Raw genomic sequence first — 26,581 nt, forward strand, 5'->3', positions numbered from 1 at the left:
TTTTCTGCTGTATAGATCAACCTGTAAACAAAAATTCTGCTTCAAGACATTAATTGAAATACATATATGCTAAATACTGTCCCTTTAAACAAATCAGGACAGTATTTGGCTTTGGTTAATATTTCCCATTTGAAAGTTCTTTATTTGAAAAAAAAATCTGCATCATCACTAATGTATATGGATGATAATCTAAAAAGGGCTGAGGGTCTATTAATTGTGTTGTTGGTATTCAGTGCATTGTAATAATTACAGAAATGGGATTGGGTATTCAAGGATATCACTGTACAGAGGCGGTGGCCTAGTGGTTGGGGGAGGCAGTAGCGTAGTGTCAGGTGGAGGGCAGTGCCATAGTGGCAATGACACTGGACTAGTAATTCAGAGGCCTTGGCTCTGGGGACATGGGCTTGAATCCCACCACGGCAGATGGTGAAATTTGAATTCAATTAATAAATCTGGAATTAAAAATCTGGTCTAATGGTGACCATGAAACCATTGTCGCTTGTTGTAAAAACGCATCTGGTTCACTAATGTCCTTTAGGGAAGGAAATCTGCTGTCCTTACCTGGTCTGGCCTACATGTGACTCCAGACCCACAGCAATGTGGTTGACTCATAAAAAATGCCCTAGCAAGCCACTCAGTTGTAACAAACCACTACAAAGTCTGAGAAAAGGAATGAAACTGGACAGACCACCTGGCATCGACCTAGGCACCGGAAATGACAACGGCAAACCCAGCCCTGTTGACCCTGCAAAGTCCTCCTTACCAATATCTGGGGGCTTGTGCCAAAATTGGGAGAGCTGTCCCAAGCAACAGCCTGATATAGTCATACTCATGGAATCATACCTGACAATGTCACAGCCACCACAATCACCATCCCTGGGTATGTCCCACCAGCAGAACAGACCCACCAAAGGTGGCAGCACAGTGGTATATAGTTGGGAGGGAGTTGACCTGGGAGTCCTTAACATTGACTCCAGACCCCTTGACATCTCATGGCATCAGGTCAAACATGGGCAAGGAAACCTCCTGCTGATTACCACCTACCACTCCCCCTCAGCTGATGAATCAGTGCTCCTCCATGTTAAACACTGTTACGAGTACTTCGATTTTTTTGTTAAGAAGATTCCACAGATGCTGGAACTTTGTGTTTTTTAAAAAAGAAGTCATTAGAAGGTCTTCTAGACTTGGTTTGAAAACAAACAATTACTGGAAGAATAAAGCAATACTAAAAACTAGCCCTTGTTGGAAGGCACCTGTCTTCGGATAATTACCCGGCAGGGGTTTTTTGACTAGGGAAAAGATGTTTACAAAGAAGTGACAGGTCAAGATTTATAAGGATCAGGAGGCTTGACTCTTGTGACATTGTTTCTGGTTTCACTTTGGACAGTGCGTTGGGGTGTGGACAGTGTTAAAAAGGCATGTTTGCTCCCTTACCAAGGGAGCAAACCCCAATTCAGCTTGTTCAATCTCTTTTAAAAAGCCTGCCAACTTTTCCATCTCTTTAAAAAGCAAATGTAAGAAACTGCCTGAAACCCATGTTGCTGCATTTTTCCTGGAAAGCCTGCCCAAGCGTCGCCAGACAAGAACTGTTCTAGGAAGATCCCTGTGATAGCCGTCTACGCGTATTTGGGATGCCAAATCAAAACAAAGGGCATCTGACATCTTTCCATATCTTCTCTTTTTTTTTCTTCAAGAATTAGTAAGTATAGGCCAACATATTCTTTTTGTCTGTTTTTTTTTAATACAGCTCTAAAGAGTAAATCTCTGTTTTTCGGTTAACCTGAGTGTGTGTGTCTGCGTGTACGCGGGTGAGGGGCTAACGTAAAAAGGGAACTTTTATGTTTCAATCTGTGTGTTAATGCTTTCATTGTTACTGGTTTAAGACTTGTTTTATAATAAACTGATAATTTTGTTGTTTATTAAAGAAACCTAGTTTCTGTATTTTATTTTGGGATAAAAATATGATTGACTGTATCGGTAACCAGGAAAAAAATTAAATACAAAGTTGTGACCTGTGGAGAAGTGGAACTAGAAAAACAGTGCACTCCTCCTGCCTCAGTCGTAACACCACCAATTGGAAGAAGCACAGAGGGTATCAAGGGCACAGAATGTACTCTGGGTGGGAGACTTCAATGCTCATCACCAAGAGTGGCTCGGTATCACCACTACTGACCAAGCTCGCCGAGTCCTAAAGGACATAGCTGCTAGACTGGGTCTGCAGTAGGTTGTGAGGGAGCCAACAGGAGGAAGAAACCTACTCGTCCTCACTAATCTACCTGTCGCAGATGCATCTGTCCACGACACAGTAGTGGTAGGAGTGACCACCGCACAGTTCTTGAGGATACCCACCATCATGTTGTGTGGCACTACCACTGTCCAAATGGGATAGATTTCAGACAGATCTAGTAACTCAAAACTGGGCATCCATGAGGAGGGCCATCAGCAGCAGCAGAATTGTATTCAACCACAATCTGTAACCTCATGGACTGGCAGATCCGCCCGCCACTCTACCTTCATGATCAAGCCAGGGAACCAACCCTGGTTCAATGAAGAGTGCAGGAGAGCATGCCAGGAGCAGCACCAGGCATATCTAAAAATGAGGTGGCAACCTGGTGAAGCTCCAACACAGGACTACTTGCATGCCAAACAGCAGACGCAGCATGAAATAGACAGAGAGAATTGGTCTCACAACCAATGGATCAGATCCAAGCTCTGCAGTCCTACCATATCCAGTTGTGAATGGTGGTGGACAATTAAACAACTGACAGGAGGAGGTGGCTCCACAAATAGCCCCATCCTCAACAATGGAGGAGCCCAGCACATCAGTGCAAAAGACAAGGCTGAAACATTTGCATCCATCTTCAGCCAGAAGTGCCAAGTGAATGATCCATCTCGGCCTCCTCCTGAGGTCCCCACCATCACAGATGCCAGTCCTCAGCCAATTCGATTCATTCCACATGCTATCAAGAAGCAGCCGAAGACACTGGATACTGCAAAGGCTATGAGCCCTGACAACATTCTGGCAATAGTACTGAAGAACTGTGCTCCAGAACTAGCCACACCCCCAGCCAAGCCAGTATAGCTGCAACAATGGCATCTACCCGGCAATGTGGGAAATTACCCAGTTATGTCCAGCGCACAAAAAGCAGGACAAATCCAACCCGACCAATTACCACCCTATTAGTCTATCAAGCAGCACTTGCTCAGCAATAACCTGCTCACTGATGCTTAGTTTGGGTTCCGCCAGGGCCACTCAACTCCTGACCTCATTACAGCCTTGGTCCAAACATGGGCAGAAGAGCTGAACTCCAGAGATGAGGTGAGAGTGACTGCCATTGACATCAAGATAGCACTTGAATGAGTATGGCATCAAGGAGCCCAAGCAAAACTGGACTCAATGGGAATCAGGCGGGAAACTTTCCACTGGTTGGAGTCATACCTAGCACAAAGAAAGATGGTGTGGTTGTTGGAGGATAATCATCTCAGTCCCAGGACATCACTGCAGGAGTTCCTCAGGGTAGTGTCCTAGGCCCAACCATCTTCAGCTGCTTCATCAACGGCTTTCCCTCCATCAAAAGGTCAGAAGTGGGGATGTTCGCTGATGATTGCACAATGCTCAGCACCATTCGTAACTCCTCAAAAAATGAAGCAGTCCGTGTAGAAATGCAGCAAGACCTGGACAATATCCAGGCTTGGGCTGATAAGTGGCAAGTAACATTTGTGCCACACAAGTGCCGGGCAATGACCATCTCCAACAAGAAAATCTAACCATCTCCCCTCGACATTCAATGGCATTACCATCGCTGAATCCCCCACTATCAACCTCCTGGGGGTTACCATTGACCAGAAACTGAACTGGACCAGCCACATAAATACTGTGTCTTTAAGAGGAGGTCAGAGGCTGGGAATTCTGCCGTGAGTAACTCACCTCCTGTCTCCCAATGCCTGTCCACCATCTACAAGGCACAAGTCAGGAACGTGATGGAATACTCTCCACTTGCCTGAGTGCAGCTCCAACACGCATAAAGCTCAACACCATCCAGGACAAAGCAGCCCGCTTGATTGGCACCCCATCTACCACCTTCAACATTTACTCCCTCCACCACCGACACACAGTGGCAACAGTGTGTACCGTATACAAGATGGACTGCAGCAACTCACCAAGGCTCCTTTGACAGCACCTTCCAAACCCATGACCTCTACCATCTAGAAGGACAAGGGCAGCAGATGCATGGGAACACCATCACCTGTAAGTTCCCCTCCAAGTCACACACCATCCTGACTTGGAACTATATCGCCATTCCTTCACTGTTGCTGGGTGAAAATCCTGGAACTCCCTTCCTAACAGCACCGTGGGTGTACCTACACCCCAAGGATTGCAGTGGTTCAAGAAAGCAGCTCACCACCACCTTCTCAAGGGCAATTAGGGATGGGCAATAAATGCTGGCCGAGCCAGTGATACCCACATCCCACGAACGAATTCTTAAAAGATATTTCCAGCTCATGCAAATATCCTAAAAAGTTACCAACTCTGATCTTGCTATATGAATGCTTGAATCAACCTATTTCAAATTACTCTACTTTTTTAAACTGGAAACTTAAAATTAACACCTCTCTTTAAAAAATAACTGGAGGAAAGCATTGGGTGATGACAATCTGTTTACTGAAGTGTTCTGTTTCTGACAGTGTGCTCCAGTTTATTTCAAAAGAACACATTTCTTCAAGAGCAAACAGTCTCTATTTTATCAGAATTGATATACGAAGAGACTCGGGGAGGGAAAAGAATTGACAATTCTCTGCGTATTGGCTTCTGCACACTTACTCCTGCCTTGCTTATGCTCTGTTGCCTGCCATTTCTGAACACAGAGTCTGGACATTTAATTGACCTTTGGCTGATGGCCAACCTCCTGTAATCTCTCCTTTTACCTCAATGGCACACTATTCTTTTCAAATGCTCCTTACAATAGATCTATTAAGATGAAAACTGAACACATTTGGATGCTGCTGCACCACTCCAGCTTGTCAAAACTGCACATTTCAACCCTCATTGAAGCCACGCAGCGCTGTCCATTGCTCATGTACCTCAACTATTTAGCAAAAAGCGCCAACTACCAGCTAAGCAAAACCAAGTTCTTCAGTTAGCATCCCCAGTGTCACTAGAATCCCGAAGAAAATTTCAAGAGCAATTGGGCCGCTGTCCTTCCAAAGGTCAGCCCTGTTTTCACAGCACTTCAGAGCGGTCCTGCAGATATAAATGTATTGGCATTTAGAGGCACCTAGAGAGAACAGGAACAGAGAAGGTATCAAATGGCAGATTACTTTTCTTGTTTTATTGAGCGAGTGGCCCTTCAGCTTCCAGGTCACTAGAAACCTGACAACTGATCTATGTTCTGATAAACATAGTCTCCATCTGACCAATATGTGACTCCTGTCCAACAGCAATGTGGTTGATTCTTCCTTGCTAAAGTAGGGGACAGACAACAAACAGCAGTCTAGAAAGTGACACCCACATTCATACCCACCGCAGCAAACTTTAACTCATCTCAGTATTGTGTGGCTCCAAAATGAACAGCATCAATACGCCATATGTCTGTGGCCAATTTGCCACATGGCAAGTGGTGAGCATATTGGACAACCCTGGTATAGATTATTCAATTTAACTGGATTATTTTAAACAATAGTGAAAAAGTGCACATACAGTAAATGGAATCAATCATACGACTAAGAGCCGACAGCACATTTGACACATCTTTCAATGTACTTTCATTCATACATACATTGATGCTGGACTGGACATCATAGAGATCCTGGTTGCGAATGATATAATCCATCACAGATTTATCCAGTGACTCTGGCCCAAGGTGAGAAGGAGAAAGCGTTTTCCGTACTCGCAGTTTGAATTGTCGGAAAGCCATCTTGGCTGCTTGGAATGCCTCCTATGTTCAATGGGAACAGAAATACACAGATTAGAAACAAGAATTACTCTGTATCTTTTTGTAAATTGTTCTATTACTGGGATATTTGCCTTAATGGATTTTCATTGCACATGACTAATTTAAGCTCACAGTTCATTGTTGTGTACTATCATCCTCAGAAGAAATAAATGAAACACAAGTTATTTCTCTTGTAAGGAGTAATAACAATCTTAATTACACAGCCCAGAATAACATAATTTTTATGGAATTTTTTTCTGCTTATTCCTTCTATGCTCAGTAGGAAAGTGTTTCACTGTGTACATGGTGTCATACTGAATAATAGAGACCAAGAAAGTCAAGGGTTTAATTCTCTGTTTGTGCTGAGTTAGCTAATTCTGGTTTGGCAGCAGGGGCATGATAATTAGTCTCACAATCCCTGGACCAGGATTCCAGCTCCTCACTGTTAACCAATGTTGGAAATGTGTATGTTGGTACAGGCAGAGAAGAGTATTGAGCTTGGCTGTGATGGCTTACACAGTGTGCACTCCATGGACATTCACTGCCTAGACCTACACAGGAAGAAGGGTTACCAGCGTGAAGCACTGGAAGGCTATCACCACCCACAAAGCCATTAATTGAGAGACACCACTACCAGTTGGGGAAAATGCTTCTGTTCATTATATAGGTATCATATTAATCACTTAACTCATATCCCAATAGCTGTTTTCCATTTTATTGAAAGGCTGTGGAACAATCCTGTGTTAAAAAAGCATTCCCCTAGCAAGCATCGTGCCTATACAAGCAGGCGACCTAAATTAATTAATTCCAGTGATGCTTGGGCTTGATGATACAACAACTATATAAACGGTGATTCTTTCCTCTCCCTCCCACAACTCCCATTGTTTTGAGATAATATCCTGGAACTAATGGTCGGTGCACACCAGTTCCGAAAACATTGGGAAGGGAAAGCCAGTAATTCTGATTTTTTGCCCAGTTTGTGCATTTCCTGGGACATACACAGCATGGAAACTCTGCCTGAAATGGGAAGAAATGTTTGTACAGCATGGAAATGGTGCAGGAAGGATGTAATTATCCCTACCATTAGGGATCCTTCCAGATATGTACCAGTTTGGAGTGGCAGGTTCAGAGCTGCCTCTTCAGATAACAAGATCTGTAAAAGGACAGCCAGTAACCTCCAGCAACTTCCACTTGCCTCAGGCAAGCATGTTGCCCCCATTCTTCAATGCAGCAAGGCTGCACATGCAGTGGTGATTTGGCTTGGCTGCAGCAGACAGCAGGTCAAAACAGCTGCCTGCAGACCAGTAGCAGTGCACAAGACCTTTCTCACAATTTAGAGCAAGCACCAATTCCCAGGCAGTTGTCCAACCCAGAATCCGCCCAACATATTAACCTGGAAATATGGCCTGGGTCATCAAAGGTCAAATCAGAAATCTGCAAACAGTGCACCGCCCCCTTTATGGTGGAGCAAGAAAAATTGAAGTTCACATCTCACTGCCTCCCCCCTCCATTCCTGTTTCATGACCCTTCTAAGGAATTAAAATTCTCTCTATTTCTGTTTATATAGTTAGATTGTAATGCATCTTCTGTCTTATCCCAGTTAACATGTGCTTTACATATAATCAGCTTTCACGTTTACAAAGCTTCAAACACTGGCTTAGGTTCTGCTCTAGTGAAAAACTGTACATTTGGCACAGATCACAATGCAAAACAGACATCCTTCCTATACTGCTGTCAGGTTAGGATAGAATCTTTTCTTGAGGAAAAATAACTTGCCTGTCTGTTGCACGGTTGTGACTACCGATCTCATCTTTTGTTCCTTCACTGACACTGGATAAAAATCCTGGAACACCCTCCCTAACAGCACTGTGGGGGTACCTGCCCCACATGGACTGCAGTGGTTCAAGAAGGCAGCTCACCACCACCTTCTCAAAGGCAATTAAGGATGGGCAACCAATGATGACCTTGCCTGTGACACCCACATCCCAAGAATGAATAAAAAAACTAGCCCTTTCCTTTTTGCACTATCCCCTGATTTTTACTTTAAGCATTGGACAATGAGCTACTCCTGCCAAGTAGCCTCTCACTAATATACTAGCGCTATTCCTCGTCTTCAGCTTTAAATACCATATGCTAATGGTGTAGAGGTGAAAATATAAACATTGTTCACACTGCAAAAACCAGTACCTGATGCAGAAATACTACTATCTGCACTGCCACCCAGTGCTAGTATGTGCCACTGCACCAAATAATCATAAAACCTTAAAGAGGATGCGTCACCCTACACAGTTTTAGAAAAGATTTAATAAACAATTATGCAGCTATTTGCAACACAAAACCATCATTATGTGATGTATAGTGTCATGCACATCAAGGTGACACTGGCCCTTTCCCATCCAGATTACCTGCAAATAAAAATAAGTACATAGAAATTACGACACAGAAACATTCCAAGTAGCTGTTGCTGATTTTTATCCTCCACACAAGTAGTAGTCCTAATCCATTTGCCCAAATCCCTTTATTCCCCTTTCCTTCAACCATCTATTTAACCTATTCTTAAATGTTGTCATGATCTCTGCTTCAATCACTAATTCCAGTAGTGCATTCTATAGTCTAACAACCTTCTGTGTAAAATTGTCTCCTGCCTTCTGCCTTAATATCTCTCTTTTAATCTTATATTTTATTTTCGGAACATGGCCAATGAAATTTAATGTTGAGAAGTGTGAAGTGATACACTTTGGTAGGAAGAATGAAGAAAAGCATTATAAAATAAAGGAAGCAATTCTAAAGAGGTTCAGGAGCAGAGGGGTATATGTGCACAAATCATTGAAGGTGGTAAGACAGCTTGAGAAAGTGGTTAAAAAAGCATACAGGATCCTGGGCTTGATAAATAGAGGCACAGAGTACAAAAGCTAGAAAGTTATGATGAACCTTTATTAAGCATTGACTCAGCCTCAACTGGAGTATTGTGTCTAATTCTGGGCTCACAGTTTGGGAAGAATGTAAAGGCTTTGGAGAGAGTTCTGAAAAGATTTACGAGAATAGTTCCGGGATGAAAGATTTCAGTTATGTAGATAGATTAGAAAAACTGGAGCTGTTCTTGTTAGAGAACAGAAAGTTGAGAAGAGATTTGATAGAGATGTTCAAAATCATGAGGAGTCCGGACAGAGTAGATCCAGAGTAGACAGTAGTAGATCCATTGGTGGATGGATAGAGAACCAGTGGACACAAATTTAAGGGATTGGCAAAAGAACCAGAGGCAACATGAGGAAAAAATCTTTTACACAGTGAGTGGTTAGGATATGGAATGCACTTCCTGAGTGTGGTGAAGGCAGATTCAATCATGGCTTTCAAAATGGAATTGGATAATTATCTGAAGAGAAAAAATTTGAAGGGCTACAGGGAAAAGGCAGGGAAGTGGGATTAGCTGAGTAGCTTAGAGAGCTGGCATGGAAACAGCAGGCTGTAATTATGACAATCCCAACAATCACACTGCAATCAAGTTGAATGTATTAATATACAGTGAAACATTTTGGGGGGGTTTAGTTATGAAGATAGGTTGCATATACTTGGCTAGAATTTCCTTACATATAAAAGATTGGGGACTGATCTTATCGAGGTGTTTAAAATGTTAAAAGGATTTAATAGTGTAGATACAGGAAACTATTACCCCTGATGGGGAATCAAGAACAAGGGTAAATAATCTTAAAGTTAGAGATAGGTTATTCAAGAGAAAAATCAAGAATCACTTTCTAACACAAAGGGTAGTAGAAATCAGGAATTCCTGCCTTCTAAAGCCTGTGGATGCCAGGACAATTGGAGTTTTCATGACTGCAATTGGCAAATTTTTAAGTAAGGGTATCAAAGGTTATGGCGTTAAGGCGAGTAAATGGAGTTGAGGTACAGATCAGCCATGATATAATGGAATGGTGGAGCAGGGTCAAAGTTCTGAATGGCCTACTCCTATGTCTCTATGTCCTTATTCATAGAAAATTTAGAATCATAGAACGTTTAAGGCACAAAAAGAGGCCACTTGGCCCATCGTATCTGTGCCGGCCGAAAAATGATCCACCTATTCTAAACCCACCTTCTGGCATTTGGTCCGCAGCCCTGCAGATTATGGCACCTAATGTGCATATCCAGATTCCTTAAGAATGATTTGAGGGTCTCTGCTTCAACTACCTTTTCAGGCAGTGAGTTCCAGACCATCACCACCCTTTAGATGAAAATGTTTTTCCTCATTTCCCCTCTAATTTTTCTACCAATCATTTTAAATCTATGCCCCCACATCGCTGATCTCTCTGCTAAGGTAAATAGACTCCACTCTATCCAGGCCCCTCAAAATTTTGAACATTTCAATCAGATCTCCCTTCAGCCTTCTCTGTTCCAAGGAGAACAACCCCAGCCTATCCAATCTTTCCTCATAGCTGCATTTTTCCAGTCCTGGCAACATCCTCGTAAATCTCCACAGTACTCTCTCTAGTGCAATTACATCCTTTCTGTAATGATGTGACCAGAACTGCACACAGTACTCAAGTTGCGGCCTAACCAATAAGTTATACAGTTTCAGCATAATCTCCCTTCTCTTGTATTCTATACCTCGGCTAATAAAGGAAAGGATTCCATATGCCTTCGTAACCACCTTATCAACCTGTCCTGCTACCTTCAGGGATCTGTGGACATTCACTCCAAGGTCCTTTACTTCCTCTACACTTCTCAGTATTTTGCCATTAATCGTGTATTCCTTTGCCTTGTTTGACCTCCCCAAATGCATCACCTCATACTTCTCCAGGTTGAATTCTATTTGACACTTTTCTGCCCTAGATGACTAGACGATCAATATCTTCCTGCAGCCTACAGCTATCCTCCTCACTATCTACCACATGGCCAATCTTTGTGTCATCCACAAACTTCCTGGCCATGCCCCCTACATTTACGTCCAAATCGTTAATTTACAGCACAAAAAGCAGGGGACCTAGTACTGAGCCCTGCTTAACGCCACTGGAAACAACCCTCCAGTCGCAAATACACCCGTCAACAATTACCCTTTGTTTCCTGCCACTGAACCAATTTTGTATCCACCTTGCTGCATTTCCCCGGAACCCATGGGATTTTATTTTTTTAACCAGTCTGCCATGTGGGACCTTGTCAAAAGCCTTACTAAAATCTATGTAGACCATATCAACTGCAGTACCCTCATCTATCTTCCTTGTTACTTTTTCAAAAAATTCAATCAAGTTGGTCAAACAAGATCTTCCCTTAACAAATCCATGCTGACTATCCTTGATTAACTTGTGCCTTTCTAAGTGAAAGTTTATCCGGTCTCTCAGAATAGATTCCAATAATTTGCCCACTACTGAGGTTAAACTGACTAGTCTGTAATTATTCGGTCTATCCTTCGCTCCCTTTTTAAACAGAGGTACAACGTTAGCAATTCTCCAATCCTCTGGCACCACACCTGTGAGGATTGGAAAATGATGGTTAGACTCTCCGCAATTTCCTCTCTTGCTTCTTTTATCTGCCATGATACATTTCATCTAGCCCTGGTGATTTATCAACTTTCAAGGATGCTAATCCCATTAATACTTCCTCTCTCCCAATGTTTATCACATCCAATACTTCACACTCTTCCTCCTTAACTGCAATATCTGCATTGTCCCCCTCTTTTGTGAAGACAGATACAAATTATTCATTAAGAACCATACCAACATCTTCAACTCCTACACATAGGTTACCTTTTTAGTCTTTTATGGGCCCTACTCTCTCCTTCGTTATCCTCTTAGTGTATTGATAAAACATCTTTGGGTTCACCATAATTTTGCTTGCCAATACTCTTTCATGCCCTCTTTTTGCTTTCCTAATTTCCTTTTTGATTTCACCCCTCCACTTTATATACTCCTCTCGGCTTTCTGAAGTATTGTGTTCTTGGTGTCGGATATAAGCTTTTCTTTTCTGCCTTATCTTACCCTGTAGGCTCCTTGACATCCATGGGGCTCTAGATTTGGCTGCCTCACCCTTTTTCTTTGTGGGAACATGTTTATTCTGAACGCCTTGAATCTCCCTTTTGAATGCCTCCCATTGTTCTGACACTGATTTACCTTCAAGTAACTGTTTCCATTCCGCATTTGCTAAATCACTCCTCACTTTAGTAAAATTGGCCTTGCCCCAATTGAGAACTCTAATTCCTGTTCTATCTCTGTCCTTTTCCATAATTATGTGAAAACTGACTGAATTATGATCACTACCATCAAAATGCTCTCCCACTGCCACTCCTTCCACCTTCCCATCTTGATTTCCTAAAACTAAGTCTAAAACTGCGCCCTCTCTTGTTGGACTTGCTACATACTGTGCAAAAAGGTTCTGAATGCACCCCAAGAAATCTGCTCCCTCAATTCCTTTCACACTAAAATTACCCCAGTTAATATTGGGGTAACTAAAATCCCCTATTACTGCCCTATTGTTCTTGCACCTCAAAGATTTGCCGACATATCTGCTCTTCTATCTTCCTCTGACTGTTTGGGGGTCTATAGTGCACTCCCCAGCAGTGTGATTGCCCCTTTTTTGTTCCTTATCTCAATCCATATGGCCTCATTTGAGGAACCTTCCAATATATAAGAAAGGGGTGATCACTTTGATGGGATTATACTACTGGCCCCCCAATAGTCAGAGGGAAGTGGAAGAGCATATATGTAGGGAAATCACAGATAGGTGTAGGAATTATAGGGCTGTAATAGTAGATGATTTTAACTTCCCTAATATTGACTGGAACTGCCTTAGTGCTAAGGGATCAGATGGGGAAGAATTTGTTAAGTGTATCCAGGATACTTCTCTGAAGCAGTATGTGGATGGTCCTACTAGAGAAGGGGCTATACTCGACCTCCTCTTGGGAAATGAGGCTGGGCAGGTGGTTGATGTGTCAATGGGGGAGCACTTTGGGACTAGTGACCATAACGCTATTAGCATCAAGATAGTTATGGAAAAGGATAGGACTGGTCCTCAGGTTGAAGTCCTAAATTGGGGGAAGGCTAATTTTGATGGTATCAGACAGGAGCTCTCAAAAGTTGAATGGGAGAGGCTGTTTACAGGTAAAGGGACATCTGGCAAGTGGGAGGCTTTTAAAAGTGAGATAGGAAGAGTTCAGGGTCGGCATGTTCCTGTTAGATGGAAGGGCAAGGCTGGCAAGTTTAGAGAACCTTGGTTGACAAAGGATATTGAGGGTCTGGTCAGGACAAAGAAGGAGACATATGTCAGGAATAGGCAGCTGGGATCAAGCGAGTCCCTCGAAGAGTACAGGGGATGTAGGACTACACTTAAGAAGGAAATTAGGAGGGCGAAAAGGGGCCATGAGATTTCCCTGGCAGATAAGATAAAGGAGAATCCTAAAAGATTCTATAAGTATATTAAGAGTAAAAGGGAAGCTAGGGAGAGAGGATTGACGAGGGCAGGGCGATGGACGTTGTCTACATGGACTTTAGCAAGGCCTTTGACAAGGTCCCGCATGGTAGACTGGTGCAGAAGGTTCGAACACATGGGATCCAGGGTGGGCTAGCAAATTGGATACAAAATTGGCTTGGTGATAGGAGGTAGAGGGTGGTAGTGGAGGGTTGTTTTTCAGATTGGAGGCCGGTGACCAGTGGTGTGCCGCAGGGATCGGTGCTGGGCCCCCTGTTTGTCACATATATTAATGACTTGGATGTGAATGTAAGGGGCATGATTAGTAAGTTTGCAGATGACACCAAAATTGGTGGTATAGTGGACAGTGAAGAAGGTTGTCTAAGGTTACAACAGGATATAGATCAACTGGGAAAGTGGGCAAGGGATTGGCAAATGGAATTTAACGCAGACAAGTGCAAAGTGATGCTTTTTGGGAAGTTAAACCAGGGTAGGACATATACAGTAAATGGCAGGGCCCTGGGGAGTGTTGTTGAGCAGAGAGACCTTGGGGTGCAAGTACATAGTTCCCTGAAAGTGGCAACACAGGTAGACAGGGTGGTGAAGAAGGCGTATGGCATGCTTGCCTTCATCGGCCGAGGCATTGAGTACAAGATTTGGGACGTCATGTTACAGTTGTACATAACATTGGTTAGGCCGCACTTGGAGTACTGTGTGCAGTCCTGGTCGCCACACTACAGGAAAGATGTGATTAAGCTAGAGAGGGTGCAGAAAAGATTCACAAGGATGTTGCCTGGTTTGGAGGGCTTGAGTTATAAAGAGAGATTGGATAGGCTGGGTCTGTTTTCCCCGGAGCGAAGGAGGCTGAGAGGGGACATGATAGAGCTATATAAAATTATGAGAGGCATAGATAGGGTAGATAGCCAGAGTCTGTTTCCCATGGTAGGGGTGACTAAAACTAGAGGGCATAGATTTACGGTGAGAGGGAGGAGGTTTAAAGGGGATCAAAGGGATAAATTTTTCACACAAAGAATAGTGGGTATCTGGAATGAGCTGCCCGAGGAGGTGGTGGAGGCAGGAACAGTAGCAACATTTAAGAGGCATCTGGACAGGTACTTGAATGAGCAAGGCATAGAGGGATATGGAATTAATGCAGGCAGGTGGGATTAGTATAAACAGGGATTATGGTCCGCATGGACGCGGTGGGCCGAAGAGCCTGTTTCTATGCTCTACGACTCTATGATTCTATATTATCCCTTCTCACAGCTGTAATAGTTTCCTTGACCAAAATTGCCACTCCCCCTCCTTTCTTACCCCCTCCCTATCGCGTCTGAAAACCCTGTAACCAGGAATGTTGAGCTACCATTCCTGTCTTTCCTTAAGCCATGTTTCTGTAATAGCTATGATATCATACTGCCACGTGTCTATCTGTGCCCTCAGCTCATCTGCTTTATTTGCTATACTCCATGCATTGAAATAGATACCCTTGAGCACTGCCAACCTCTTTTTAAAAAAATTTCTAACCCTCGTTTCCTATGTCTTCCAGACTCATCCATTAATTTTCTGTCTTCCATTTTAATTTCTGATTTTGTCCAAGCTGAGTCTCTCCCCTCAGGTCCCCATCCCCCTGCCAAACTAGCTTAAACCCTCTCCAACAGCACTCGCAAAACGTCCTGCAAGAAACTCAGTTCCGGCTCTGTTCAGGTGCAACCCGTCCGGCGTGTACAGGTCCCATCTCCCCCAGAGCCAGTCCCAATGTCCCAGGAATCTGAAGCCCTCCCTCCTGCACTATCTTTCAAGCCACGCATTCATCTGTCTTATCCTTTCTATACTCACTTGTGCGTGACACTGGGAGTAATCCAGAGATTACTACTTTTGAGGTCCTTCTTGCTAATTTCTTACCTAGCTCCTTAAATTCTGACTGCGAGACCACACCCCTCTATCCACCTATGTCGTTGGTTCCAATGTGGACCATGACTGCTGGCTGTTCGCCCTCCCAATTCAGGTTGCTCTGCAGCCGCTCAGTGATATCCTTGACCCTGGCACCAGGGAGGCAACACACCATCCTGGATTCATGTCTGCGACCACAGAAACGCCCGTCTGTTCTCCTGACATTTGAGTCACCTATCACTATGGCTCTTCCGGTCTTCCCTGTAACCCACTGTGCAGCTGAGCCACCCATGGTGCCATGGACTAGGTTCTGGCTGCACTCCCCAGATGAAGCATCACTTTCCTCAGTATTCAGAATTGAATACCTGTTGGAGTGTGAGATGCACTCAGAGGTCTCCTGCACTATCTGCCTGATTCTTTTTGACTGTCCGGTGGTCACCTATTCCCTCTCTCCCTGCATACTCTTAAGATGTGGGGTGACCACATCTATAAAACTGCTATCCACATAGCTCTCATCCTCATGAATGCACCGCAGTGTTGCCAGCTGCCGCTCAAATTCCAAAAGCCGGAGCTCAAGCTGCTTCAATTGATGACACTTCCTGCACAAATGGTTCTCCAGGATATGGGAAGCATCCTGAATCTCCCACATAGCACAGTAGGTGCGTTCGAGGTTGAAACAACCCTGCCATTCTTTTATTTAGTGGCTGACCCTTTGCTACTGCTAAAAAAAACATACCAATACAACAGCTTAGAATTATTAATAAAACCTTACTAGTACTGATAAATCCTACTAAAAATCAATACAATTCACTAGTTAAAATAAGCCTTACTCAAAAAAAAAACAGCTACTCACTTGTTCCTTATTATTAAGCTATTTACACACACACCCCAATAGTGGTATACTAACCTAGCTGTTTAGAGTTATTCCCTAACAGCAGTTACTCACCAACCAATCATCTTGCAGCTTTCCTGTGACATCACTGCTCACTTTGTTTTCAAACTCAGGTGTGCCTGGACTCCTCTCTGTTGCTGTCCTGGAAGGCAAGTGCTCTAGGCCGCGATCCTCTTTTTATCCGCTCCTCGCTCCGTGTTCTTCCCGCAGGTCCTCTCCTTTCCCGGAAGGTAAGTGCTCTAGGCTGCGATCCTCGGGCTCTATTTATCAGCTCCCTGCTCAGTGTTCTTCCCAGAGGTCCAGTCCTTTCTGCTGCTCTCCCGAAAGGTAAGTCTATTAGTTAATTAATGTTGAAAGGACAGTAATGAAATAGGTCAAGTTGATGAATTAAATGTGTGTGAGCACCTTGGGAGTTACCTACGTTTAATTCATCTACTTGACCCATTTCATTACTTCCTTTCCTCTCCAAAGCTCTTGAATGTGTTGTCATATCCAAACCTGTGTCCATCTTTCCAGCAATTCCATAAATGAATCTCTCCAATCAGGTTTCTATCCCTGCCAGAGGATTGCAAAGTGGCAAATGTGTCACTCTTATTCAAGAAAGGATGTAAAGGATATTCCTAGTAACTATAGGCCAGTCAGCTTAACATCAGTGATGGGTAAGATTTAAGAAAAAATAACCAGGGGAAAAAAATTCAAACAGGCATTTTCAGAAGTTTGAGTTAATTAAGGAGAGCCAGCGTGGATTTGTAAAGACAGATTGTGTTTGACTAATATTAATTGAATTTTTTGATGAAGGGAAATCAATGGATGTTGTCTATATGGATTTTAGGAAAGCGTTTGACATAGTACCACATAAAAGGACGGTTAACAAAATAGTGGCTCATGGAATAGGAGGGTCAGTGTCAGCTTGGTTAAAAGATTGGCTTAAGGACAGAAAAGAGCAAGTCCTGGTATATGGTTGTTTTTCAGACTGGAGGATGGTAGACAGTGGTGTTCCCCAAGATTCAGTGCTAAGACCACTGCTTTATATATAATATATAAATGACTGAGATATTGGAATAGAGTAAAATTTCAAAATTTGCCAAGAATACCAAACTTGGAAGTGTGGCAGTGAGGATGATACCAACTGACTGCAACATGATATAGGCTAGCAGAAAGGGCAGGCGAGTGGCAGATGGAATTTAATACAGAAAAGTGTGAGGGGTGCATTTTGGCAAAATGGACAGGGAGAGGCAATATAGTCTTAATGGCACAGTTCAAAAGAGTGTGCAGGAAGAGAGAGACCTGGGGGTTCATGTGCACAGATTCTTGAAGGTGCAGGAAATATTGAGAGAGTAGTCAGAAAAGAACAAAGAACAGTACAGCACAGGAACAGGCCATTCGGCCCTCCAAGCCTGCGGTGATCTTGATGCCTGCCTAAACTAAAACCTTCTGCACTTCCGGGGACCGTATCCCTCTATTCCCATCCTATTCATGTATTTGTCAAGATGCCTCTTAAACGTCTCTATGGTACCTGCTTCCACCACATCCCCCGGCAGCAAGTTCCAGGCACTCACCACCCTCTGTGTAAAGAACTTGCCTCGCACATCCCCTCTAAACTTTGCCCCTCTCACCTTAAACCTATGTCCCCTAGTAACTGACTCTTCCACCCTGGGAAAAAGCTTCTGACTATCCACTCTGTCCATGCCGCTCATAACTTTGTAAACCTCTATCATGTCGCACCTCCACCTCCGCCGTTTCAGTGAAAACAATCCGAGTTTATCCAACCTCTCCTCATAGCTAATGCCCTCCAGACCAGGCAACATCCCGGGAAACCTCTTCTTTACCCTCTCCAAAGCCTCCACGTCCTTCTGGTAGTGTGGCGACTAGAATTGCACGCAATATTCTAAGTATGGCCGAACTAAAGTTCTGTACAGCTGCAGCATGACTTGCCAATTTTTGTACTCTATGCCCCGACCGATGAAGGCAAGCATGCTGTATACCTTCTTGACTACCTTATCCACCTGCGTTGCCACTTTCAGTGACCTGTGGACCTGTACGCCCAGATCTCTCTGCCTGTCAATATTCCTAAGGATTCTGCCATTTACTGTATACTTCCCACCTGCATTAGACCTTCCAAAATGCATTACCTCACATTTGTCTGGATTAAACTCCATCTGCCATTTCTCCGCCCAAGTCTCCAACCAATCTATATCCTGCTGTATCCTCTGACAATCCTCATCACTATCCGCAACTCCACCAACCTTTGTGTCGTCCGCAAACTTACTAATCAGACCAGCTACATTTTCCTCCAAATCATTTATATGTACTACAAACAGCAAAGGTCCCAGCACTGATCCCTGCAGAACACCACTAGTCACATCCCTCCATTCAGAAAAGCACCCTTCCACTGCTACCCTCTGTCTTCTATGACAGAGCCAGTTCTGTATCCAGCTTGCCAGCTCACCTCTGATCCCGTGTGACTTCACCTTTTGTACCAGTCTGCCATGAGGGACCTTGTCAAAGGCTTTACTGAAGTCCATATAGATAACATCTACTGCCCTTCCTTCATCAATCATCTTTGTCACTTCCTCAAAAAACTCAATCAAATTAGTGAGACATGACTTCCCCTTCACAAAACCATGCTGCCTCTCGCTAATAAGTTTGTTTGTTTCCAAATGGGAGTAAATCCTGTCCCGAATAATTCTCTCTAATAATTTCCCTACCACTGATGTAAGGCTCACCGGCCTATAATTTCCTGGATTATCCTTGCTACCCTTTTTAAACAAAGGAACAACATTGGCTATTCTCCAGTCCTCTGGGACCTCACCTGCAGCCAATGAGGATGCAAAGATTTCTGTCAAGGCCCCAGCAATTTCTTCCTTTGCCTCCCTCAGGATTCTGGGGTAGATCCCATCAGGCCCTGGGGACTTATCTACCTTAATGCTTTGCAAGACACCCAACACCTCCTCCTTTTTGATAATGAGATGACTGAGACTATCTACACTCCCTTCCCGAGGTTCATCATCCACCAAGTCCTTCTCTTTGGTAAATACTGATGCAAAGTACTCATTTAGTACCTCGCCCATTTCCTCTGGCTCCACACGTAGATTCCCTTTTCTGTCCTTGAGTGGACCAACCCTTTCCCTAGTTACCCTCTTGCTCTGTATATATGTATAAAAAGCCTTGAGATTTTCCTTAATCCTGTTTGCCAATGACTTTTCATGACCCCTTTTAGCCCTCCTGACTCATTGCTTAAGTTCCTTTCTACTGTCTTTATATTCATCAAGGGCTTTGTCTGTTCCTAGCCTTCCAGCCCTTACGAATGCTTCCTTTTTCTTTTTGACTAGGCTCACAATATCCCGCGTTATCCAAGGTTCCCGAAACTTGCCAAACTTATCCTTCTTCCTCACAGGAACAAGCTGGTCCTGGATTCTAATCAACTGACGTTTGAAAGATTCCCACATGTCAGATGTTGATTTACCCTCAAATAGCCACCCCCAATCTAAATTCTTCAGTTCCTGCCTAATATTGTTATAATTTGCCTTCCCCCAATTTAGCACCTTCACCCGCGGACTACTCTTATCCTTATCCACAAGTACCTTAAAATTTACGGAATTATGGTCACTGTTCCCGAAATGCTCCCCTACTGAAACTTCGACCACATGGCCGGGCTCATTCCCCAATACCAGGTCCAGTATGGCCCCATCCCTAGTTGGACTATCTACATATTGTTTCAAGAAGCCCTCCTGGATGCTCCTTACAAATTCTGCCCCATCCAAGCCCCTAGCACGAAGTGAGTCCCAGTCAATATAGGGGAAGTTAAAATCACCCACCACTACAACCCTGTTACCTTTACATCTTTCCAAAATCTGTCTACATATCTGCTCCTCTACCTCCCGCTGGCTGTTGGGAGACCTGTAGTAAACCCCTAACATCGTGACTGCACCCTTCCTATTCCTGAGCTCCACCCATATTGCCTCGCTGCACGACCCCTCCGAGGTGTCCTCCCACAGTACAGCTGTGATATTCTCCTTAACAAGTAATGCAACTCCCCCACCCCTTTTACAACGCCTCTATCCCACCTGAAGCTTCTAAATCCTGGAACATTTAGCTGCCAATCCTGTCCTTCCCTCAACCAAGTCTCTGTAACAGCAACAACATTTTAGTTCCAAGTACTAATCCAAGCTCTAAGTTCATCTACCTTACCGGTTATACTTCTCGCATTGAAACAAATGCACTTCAGACCACCAGTCCCGCTGTGCTCCGCAACATCTCCCTGCCTGCCCTTCCTCTCTGTCTTACTGGCCTTATTTACTAGTTCCCCCTCATTTATTTCACTTGATGTCCTACTGCTCTGGTTCCCACCCCCCCCGCCACACTAGTTTAAACCCTCCCGAGTGATGCTCGCAAACCTCGCAGCCAGGATATTTGTGCCCCTCCAGTTTAGATGCAACCCGTCCTTCTTGTACAGGTCCCATCTATCCCTGAAGAGATCCCAATGGTCCAGATATCTGAAACCCTCCCTTCTACACCAGCTGTTCAGCCACGTGTTAAGCTGCACTATCCTCCTGTTTCTTGCCTCACTGACACGTGGCACAGGGAGTAATCCCGAGATTACAACCGTCGAGGTCCTGTCTTTTAACTTTCTACCTAACTCCCTAAACTCCCCCTGCAGGACCTCGTCACTCTTCCTGCCTATGTCGTTGATACCGATGTGTACCACAACCTCTGGCTGTTCACCCTCCCCCTTCAGAATGCCCCTGTCCGTTCAGAGACATCCTTGACCCTGGCACCAGGGAGGCAACATACCATCCTGGAGTCTCTTTCACGTCCACAGAAGCGCCTATCTGTGCCCCTGACTATAGAGTCCCCTATAACTATTGCTCTTCTGCGCTTTGTCCCTCCCTGCTGAATAACAGTGCCAGCCGTGGTGCCACTGCTCTGGCTGCTGTTGTTTTCCCCTGATAGGCCATCCCCCCCCAACAGTATCCAAAACGGTATACTTGTTAGAGAGGGGGATAGCCACAGGGATTCCTGCACTGACTGCCTGCCCCTTCTAGCGGTCACCCATCTATCTGCCTGCACCTTGGGTGTAACCACTTCTCTAAACCTCCTGTCTATGACACTTTCTGCCACCTGCATGCTCCTAAGTGCATCCAGTTGCCGCTCCAACCGATCCATGCGGTCTGTGAGGCGCTGCAACTGGATACACTTCCTGCAGGTGTAGTCGTCCGGAACGCTGGAAGCGTCACGGATTTCCCACATCTCACAGGTGAAGCACTTCACCCCTCTAACTGTCATTTCTAGCACTAATTAATAAATTAATTTAAAATAAATAAATACTTATTAAATCCTTACTAAATTGTTATAATTAACTATATGGTCCCTAGTGCTAGATTCCTGCTATAAATATTAAATGCTAAGTAAATACAGTAATCTCCTCCCTCTGGTTTAGTTACTCTACTTATTAGTTAGTTAATTAGGGTTTTAATCAATTTTTATCTATGTTTTATTTACAAATTCAGTAAAAGAAATTCCCTACCAGCCAATCAGGTCACAGCTTTCCTGTGATGTCACTTTCAGATTTTTTACCAGAGGTAAGTTTTTTTATACTTACCGGTCCGGAACTCCGCCCTCCAAGTCTTCTCCCAGTCAGCTGTGCTCTGTAGAAGCTCTCGGCTCCCCTCGCTCTGAGGACAGGTAGGAAATAAAGGAGCTCCTCACTCCCTCCTTACCGAACTTCCTCAGTTACCAAACTTCCACTATAGCACTCTAATGCAACCCAAGTCAGCACTCCAGTGCAAGCATATAAGATCTTGGGTTTCATAAGAGGTATTGAGTACAAAAGCAGGGCAGTCATGCTGAGTCATTATAAAGCTCTGATTAGGCCACAATTAGAGTACTGTGCCCAGTTCTGGTCACCACACTTGAGGAAGGATGTGAGGGTCCTTGAGGGTGCAGAGGAGATTTAGCAGAATGGTTCCAGGGATGAGGGAATTTTAGCTACAAGATTAGGTTGGAAAATCTGAGCATGTTTTCCTTGAAGCAAAGGAAATTTAGGGGAGATTTGATAGAGGTGTACATGTTTATTACAGGCTTAGATAAGGTAGACAAATAAAAGCTGTTCCCATTAGTTGATGGTACAAGGACTAGGGGACACAGATTTAAGGTTTTGGGCACAAGATGCGGGGGATGTGAAGAAGAACTTTTTTTTTATAAACGCAGCGAGTGGTAATGATCAGGAGCTCACTGCCTATGAGGTTCTAAGAAGGGTCTCTGACCTGACACGTTAACTCTGCTTCTCTCTCCACAGATACTGCCAGACCTGCTGAGTATTTCCAGCATTTCTTGTTTTTATTTCAGATTTCCAGCATCTGCAGTATTTTTCTTTTATTTACTTGAGGGAAGTAAACGTGCAGGGCTACAGAGATAGAGTGGGGGAGTGGAACTGATTAGATTGCTCTCCAGAGAGCCAGCATGGACTCGATGGGCTGAATGGCTTCCTCCTGTGCCGGTCTGACTCTCTGATCACCCCTCAATCTTCTATAGGTAAGGGAATGCTAGCTAAGCATATGCAACCTGTCTTCATAATTTAATCCCCAAATATGTTTCACAGTGTATCGATATATTCTACTTCACTGCAGTGTTATCGTTGGGATTGTATTGTAACTGGTTTGAACTGAGCTGGAAAAATGTTTTAGAAATATAGTTACTGAGCAAACAACGCCCATAATACAGAATTTCATTGCAGCAGCTTTTTCGGGAGCAGAGAGTGTGAGCGAGTGAGCAGCTGGGAAGGTCAGTTTAAAGTAAACTTAATTTCTTTTTTTTTTCGGCGGAGACCAGGGGGCTGCTGGGTAAGTAAAACCCTATATATTTGGGCCGTTTCTGAACCCGAGACACTACACCTGTAGTGTCTCCCACCTGCCCTCCTCCTCTAACCAAAAAAAAAGGACTCGGTGGTGTGGAGATAAGGTAAGGCTTTTTCTATTTCTCTTTTTTTTTAACGTGTGATTGGTTAAAAACTTTTCGTTCCTTTTTCATTTAACTAAGTTTAAGCTTAAGATTAAAAATGGCAGGAGATCTCAGACCCGTGACATGCTCCTCTTGCTCAATGTGGGAGCTCAGGGACACGGCTGATGTCCCTGACTCCTTCACGTGCAGGAAGTGTGTCCAGCTGCAGCTCTTGTTAGACTGCATGACGGCTCTGGAGCTGCGGATGGACTCCCTTTGGAGCATCCGCGATGCTGAGGCGGTAGTGGATAGCACGTTTAGCGAATTGGTCACACCGCAGATTAGGATTGCTGAGGGAGAAAGGGAATGGGTGACCAAAAGGCAGAGAAAGAGCAGGAAGGCAGCGCAGGTGTCCCCTGCGGTCATCTCCCTCCACAACAGGTATACCGTTTTGGATACTGTTGAGGGAGATGGCTCACCAGGGGAAGGCAGCAGTAGCCAGGTTCATGGCACCGTGGCTGGCTCTGCTGTTCAGAAGGGCGGGAAAAAGAGTGGAAGGGCTATAGTCACAGGGGATTCGATTGTAAGGGGAGTAGATAGGCGGTTCTGTGGTCGAAAGCGAGACTCTCGAATGGTATGTTGCCTCCCAGGTGCACGGGTCAGGGATGTTTCAGATCGGCTGCAGAACATTCTGAAGGGGGAGGGTGAACAGCCAGTTGTTGTGCACATAGGCACCAATGATATAGGTAAAAAATGGGATAAGGTCCTACAAGCAGAATTTAGGGAGTTAGGAGCCAAGTTAAAAAGTAGGACCTCAGAGGTAGTAATCTCAGGATTGCTACCAGTGCCACGTGATAGTCAGAGTAGAAATGAAAGAATAGTCAGGATGAATGCGTGGCTTGAGAGATGGTGCAGGAGGGAGGAGTTCAGATTTTTGGGACATTGGGACCGGTTCTGGGGGAGGTGGGACTATTACAAATTGGACGGTCTACACCTGGGCCGGACTGGAACCAATGTCCTTGGGGGCGCTTTTGCTAACGCTGTTGGGGAGGGTTTAAACTAATTGGCAGGGGGATGGGAACCAAATGAGGTCAGTGGAGAGTAAGGAGGTAGTAACTAAAGCCTGTAAGGAACTAGATAATGAAGTCAGCATGACTAAGGGAAAGAGTAGACAGGGAGCAGATGATGAAAGCAAAGGGACTGGTGGTCTGAGGTGTATTTGTTTTAATGCAAGAAGTGTAGTAGGTAAGGCAGATGAACTTAGGGCTTGGATTAGTACCTGGGAGTATCATGTTATTGCTATTACTGAGACTTGCTTAAGGGAAGGGCATGATTGGCAACTAAATATCCCAGGATACCGATGCTTCAGGCGGGATAGAGAGGGAGGTAAAAGGGGTGGAGGAGTTGCATTACTGGTCAAAGAGGATATCACAGCTGTGCTGAAGGAAGGCACTATGGAGGATTCGAGCTGTGAGGCAATATGGGCAGAACTCAGAAATAGGAAGGGTGCGGTAACAATGTTGGGGCTGTACTACAGGCCTCCCAACAGCGAGCGTGAGATAGAGGTACAAATATGTAAACAGATTATGGAAAGGTAGGAGCAACAGGGTGGTGGTGATAGGAGATTTTAATTTTCCCAACATTGACTGGGATTCACTTAGTGTTAGAGGTCCAGATGGAGCAGAATTTGTAAGGAGCATCCAGGAGGGTTTTCGCGAACAGTATGTAAATAGCTCTACTCGGGAAGGGGCCATACTGGACCTGGTGTTGGGGAATGAGCCGGGCCAGGTGGTTGACGTTTCAGTAGGGGACTACTTTGGGAATAGTGATCACAATTCCGTAAGTTTTGGAATACTCATGAACAAAGACGAGAGTGGTCCTAAAGGAAGAGTGCTAAATTGGGGGAAGGCCAACTATACCAAAATTCGGCAGGAGCTGGGGAATGTAGATTGGGAGCAGCTGTTTGAAGGTAAATCCACATTTGATATGTGGGAGGCTTTTAAAGAGAGGTTGATTAGCATGCAGGAGAGACATGTTCCTGTGAAAATGAGGGATAGAAATGGCAAGATTAGGGAACCATGGATGACAGGTGAAATTGTGAGACTAGCTAAGAGGAAAAAGGAAGCATACATAAGGTCTAGGCGGCTGAAGAAAGACGAAGCTTTGAAAGAATATCGGGATTGTAGGCGCAATCTGAAACGAGGAATTAAGAGGGCTAAAAGGGGTCATGAAATATCTTTAGCAAACAGGGTTAAGGAAAATCCCAAAGCCTTTTATTCATATATAAGGAGCAAGAGGGTAACTAGAGAAAGGATTGGCCCACTCAAGGACAAAGGAGGAAAGTTATGCGTGGAGTCAGAGAAAATGGGTGAGATTCTAAACGAGTACTTTGCATCGGTATTCACTGACGAGAGGGACATGACGGATGTTGAGGTTAGGGACAGATGTTTGATTACTCTAGGTCAAGTCGGCATAAGGAGGGAGGAAGTGTTGGGTATTCTAAAAGGCATTAAGGTGGACAAGACCCCAGGTCCGGATGGGATCTATCCCAGGTTACTGTGGGAAGCGAGAGAGGAAATAGATGGGGCCTTAACAGATATCTTTGCAACATCCTTAAACACCGGTGAGGTCCCGGAGGACTGGAGAATTGCTAATGTTGTCCCCTTGTTTAAGAAGGGTAGCAGGGATAATCCAGGTAATTATAGACCGGTGAGCCTGACGTCAGTGGTAGGGAAGCTGCTGGAGAAGATACTGAGGGATAGGATCTATTCCCATCTGGAAGAAAATGGGCTTATCAGTGATAGGCAACATGGTTTTGTGCAGGGAAGGTCATGTCTTACCAACTTAATAGAATTCTTTGAGGAAGTGACAAAGTTGATTGATGAGGGAAGGGCTGTAGATGTCGTATACATGGACTTCTGTAAGGCGTTTGATAAGGTTCCCCATGGTAGGCTGGTGGAGAAAGTGAAGGCGCATGGGGTCCAAGGTGTACTAGCTTGATGGATAAAGAACTGGCTGGGCAACAGGAGACAGAGAGTAGCAGTGGAAGGGAGTTTCTCAAAATGGAGATGTGTGACCAGTGGTGTTCCACAGGGATCCGTGCTGGGACCACTGTTGTTTGTGACATACATAAATGATTTGGAGGAAAGTATAGGTGGTCTGATTAGCAAGATTGCAGACGACACTAAGATTGGTGGAGTAGCAGATAGTGAAGGGGACTGTCAGAGAATACAGCAGAATATAGATAGACTGGAGAGTTGGGCAGAGAAATGGCAGATGGAGTTCAATCAGGGCAAATGCGAGGTGATGCATTTTGGAAGATCCAATTCAAGAGTGAACTATACAGTAAATGGAAAGGTCCTGGGGAAAATTGATGTACAGAGAGATTTGGGTGTTCAGGTCCATTGTTCCCTGAAGGTGGCAACGCAGGTCAATAGAGTGGTCAAGAAGGCATACGGCATGCTTTCCTTCATCGGACGGGGTATTGAGTACAAGAGTTGGCAGGTCATGTTACAGTTGTATAGGACTTTGGTTC

The 26,581-nt window shown here is 44.5% G+C and overlaps 1 protein-coding gene across 1 annotated transcript in view; it reads right to left on the reverse strand.

Annotated features, from left to right (window-relative positions):
• spata18 (spermatogenesis associated 18) overlaps window positions 1–26,581 on the reverse strand; it is a 168,704-nt gene that overhangs the window by 42,622 nt on the left and 99,501 nt on the right. The window contains exon 8 of the mRNA XM_068035463.1: window positions 5,778–5,936. Within this exon, the coding sequence (XP_067891564.1) occupies window positions 5,778–5,936 (159 nt within the window). The remainder of the gene's footprint in view (window positions 1–5,777; window positions 5,937–26,581) is intronic.

Source organism: Heterodontus francisci, chromosome 1 (assembly GCF_036365525.1).
Source record: "Heterodontus francisci isolate sHetFra1 chromosome 1, sHetFra1.hap1, whole genome shotgun sequence".
Classification (NCBI taxonomy): domain Eukaryota; kingdom Metazoa; phylum Chordata; class Chondrichthyes; order Heterodontiformes; family Heterodontidae; genus Heterodontus; species Heterodontus francisci.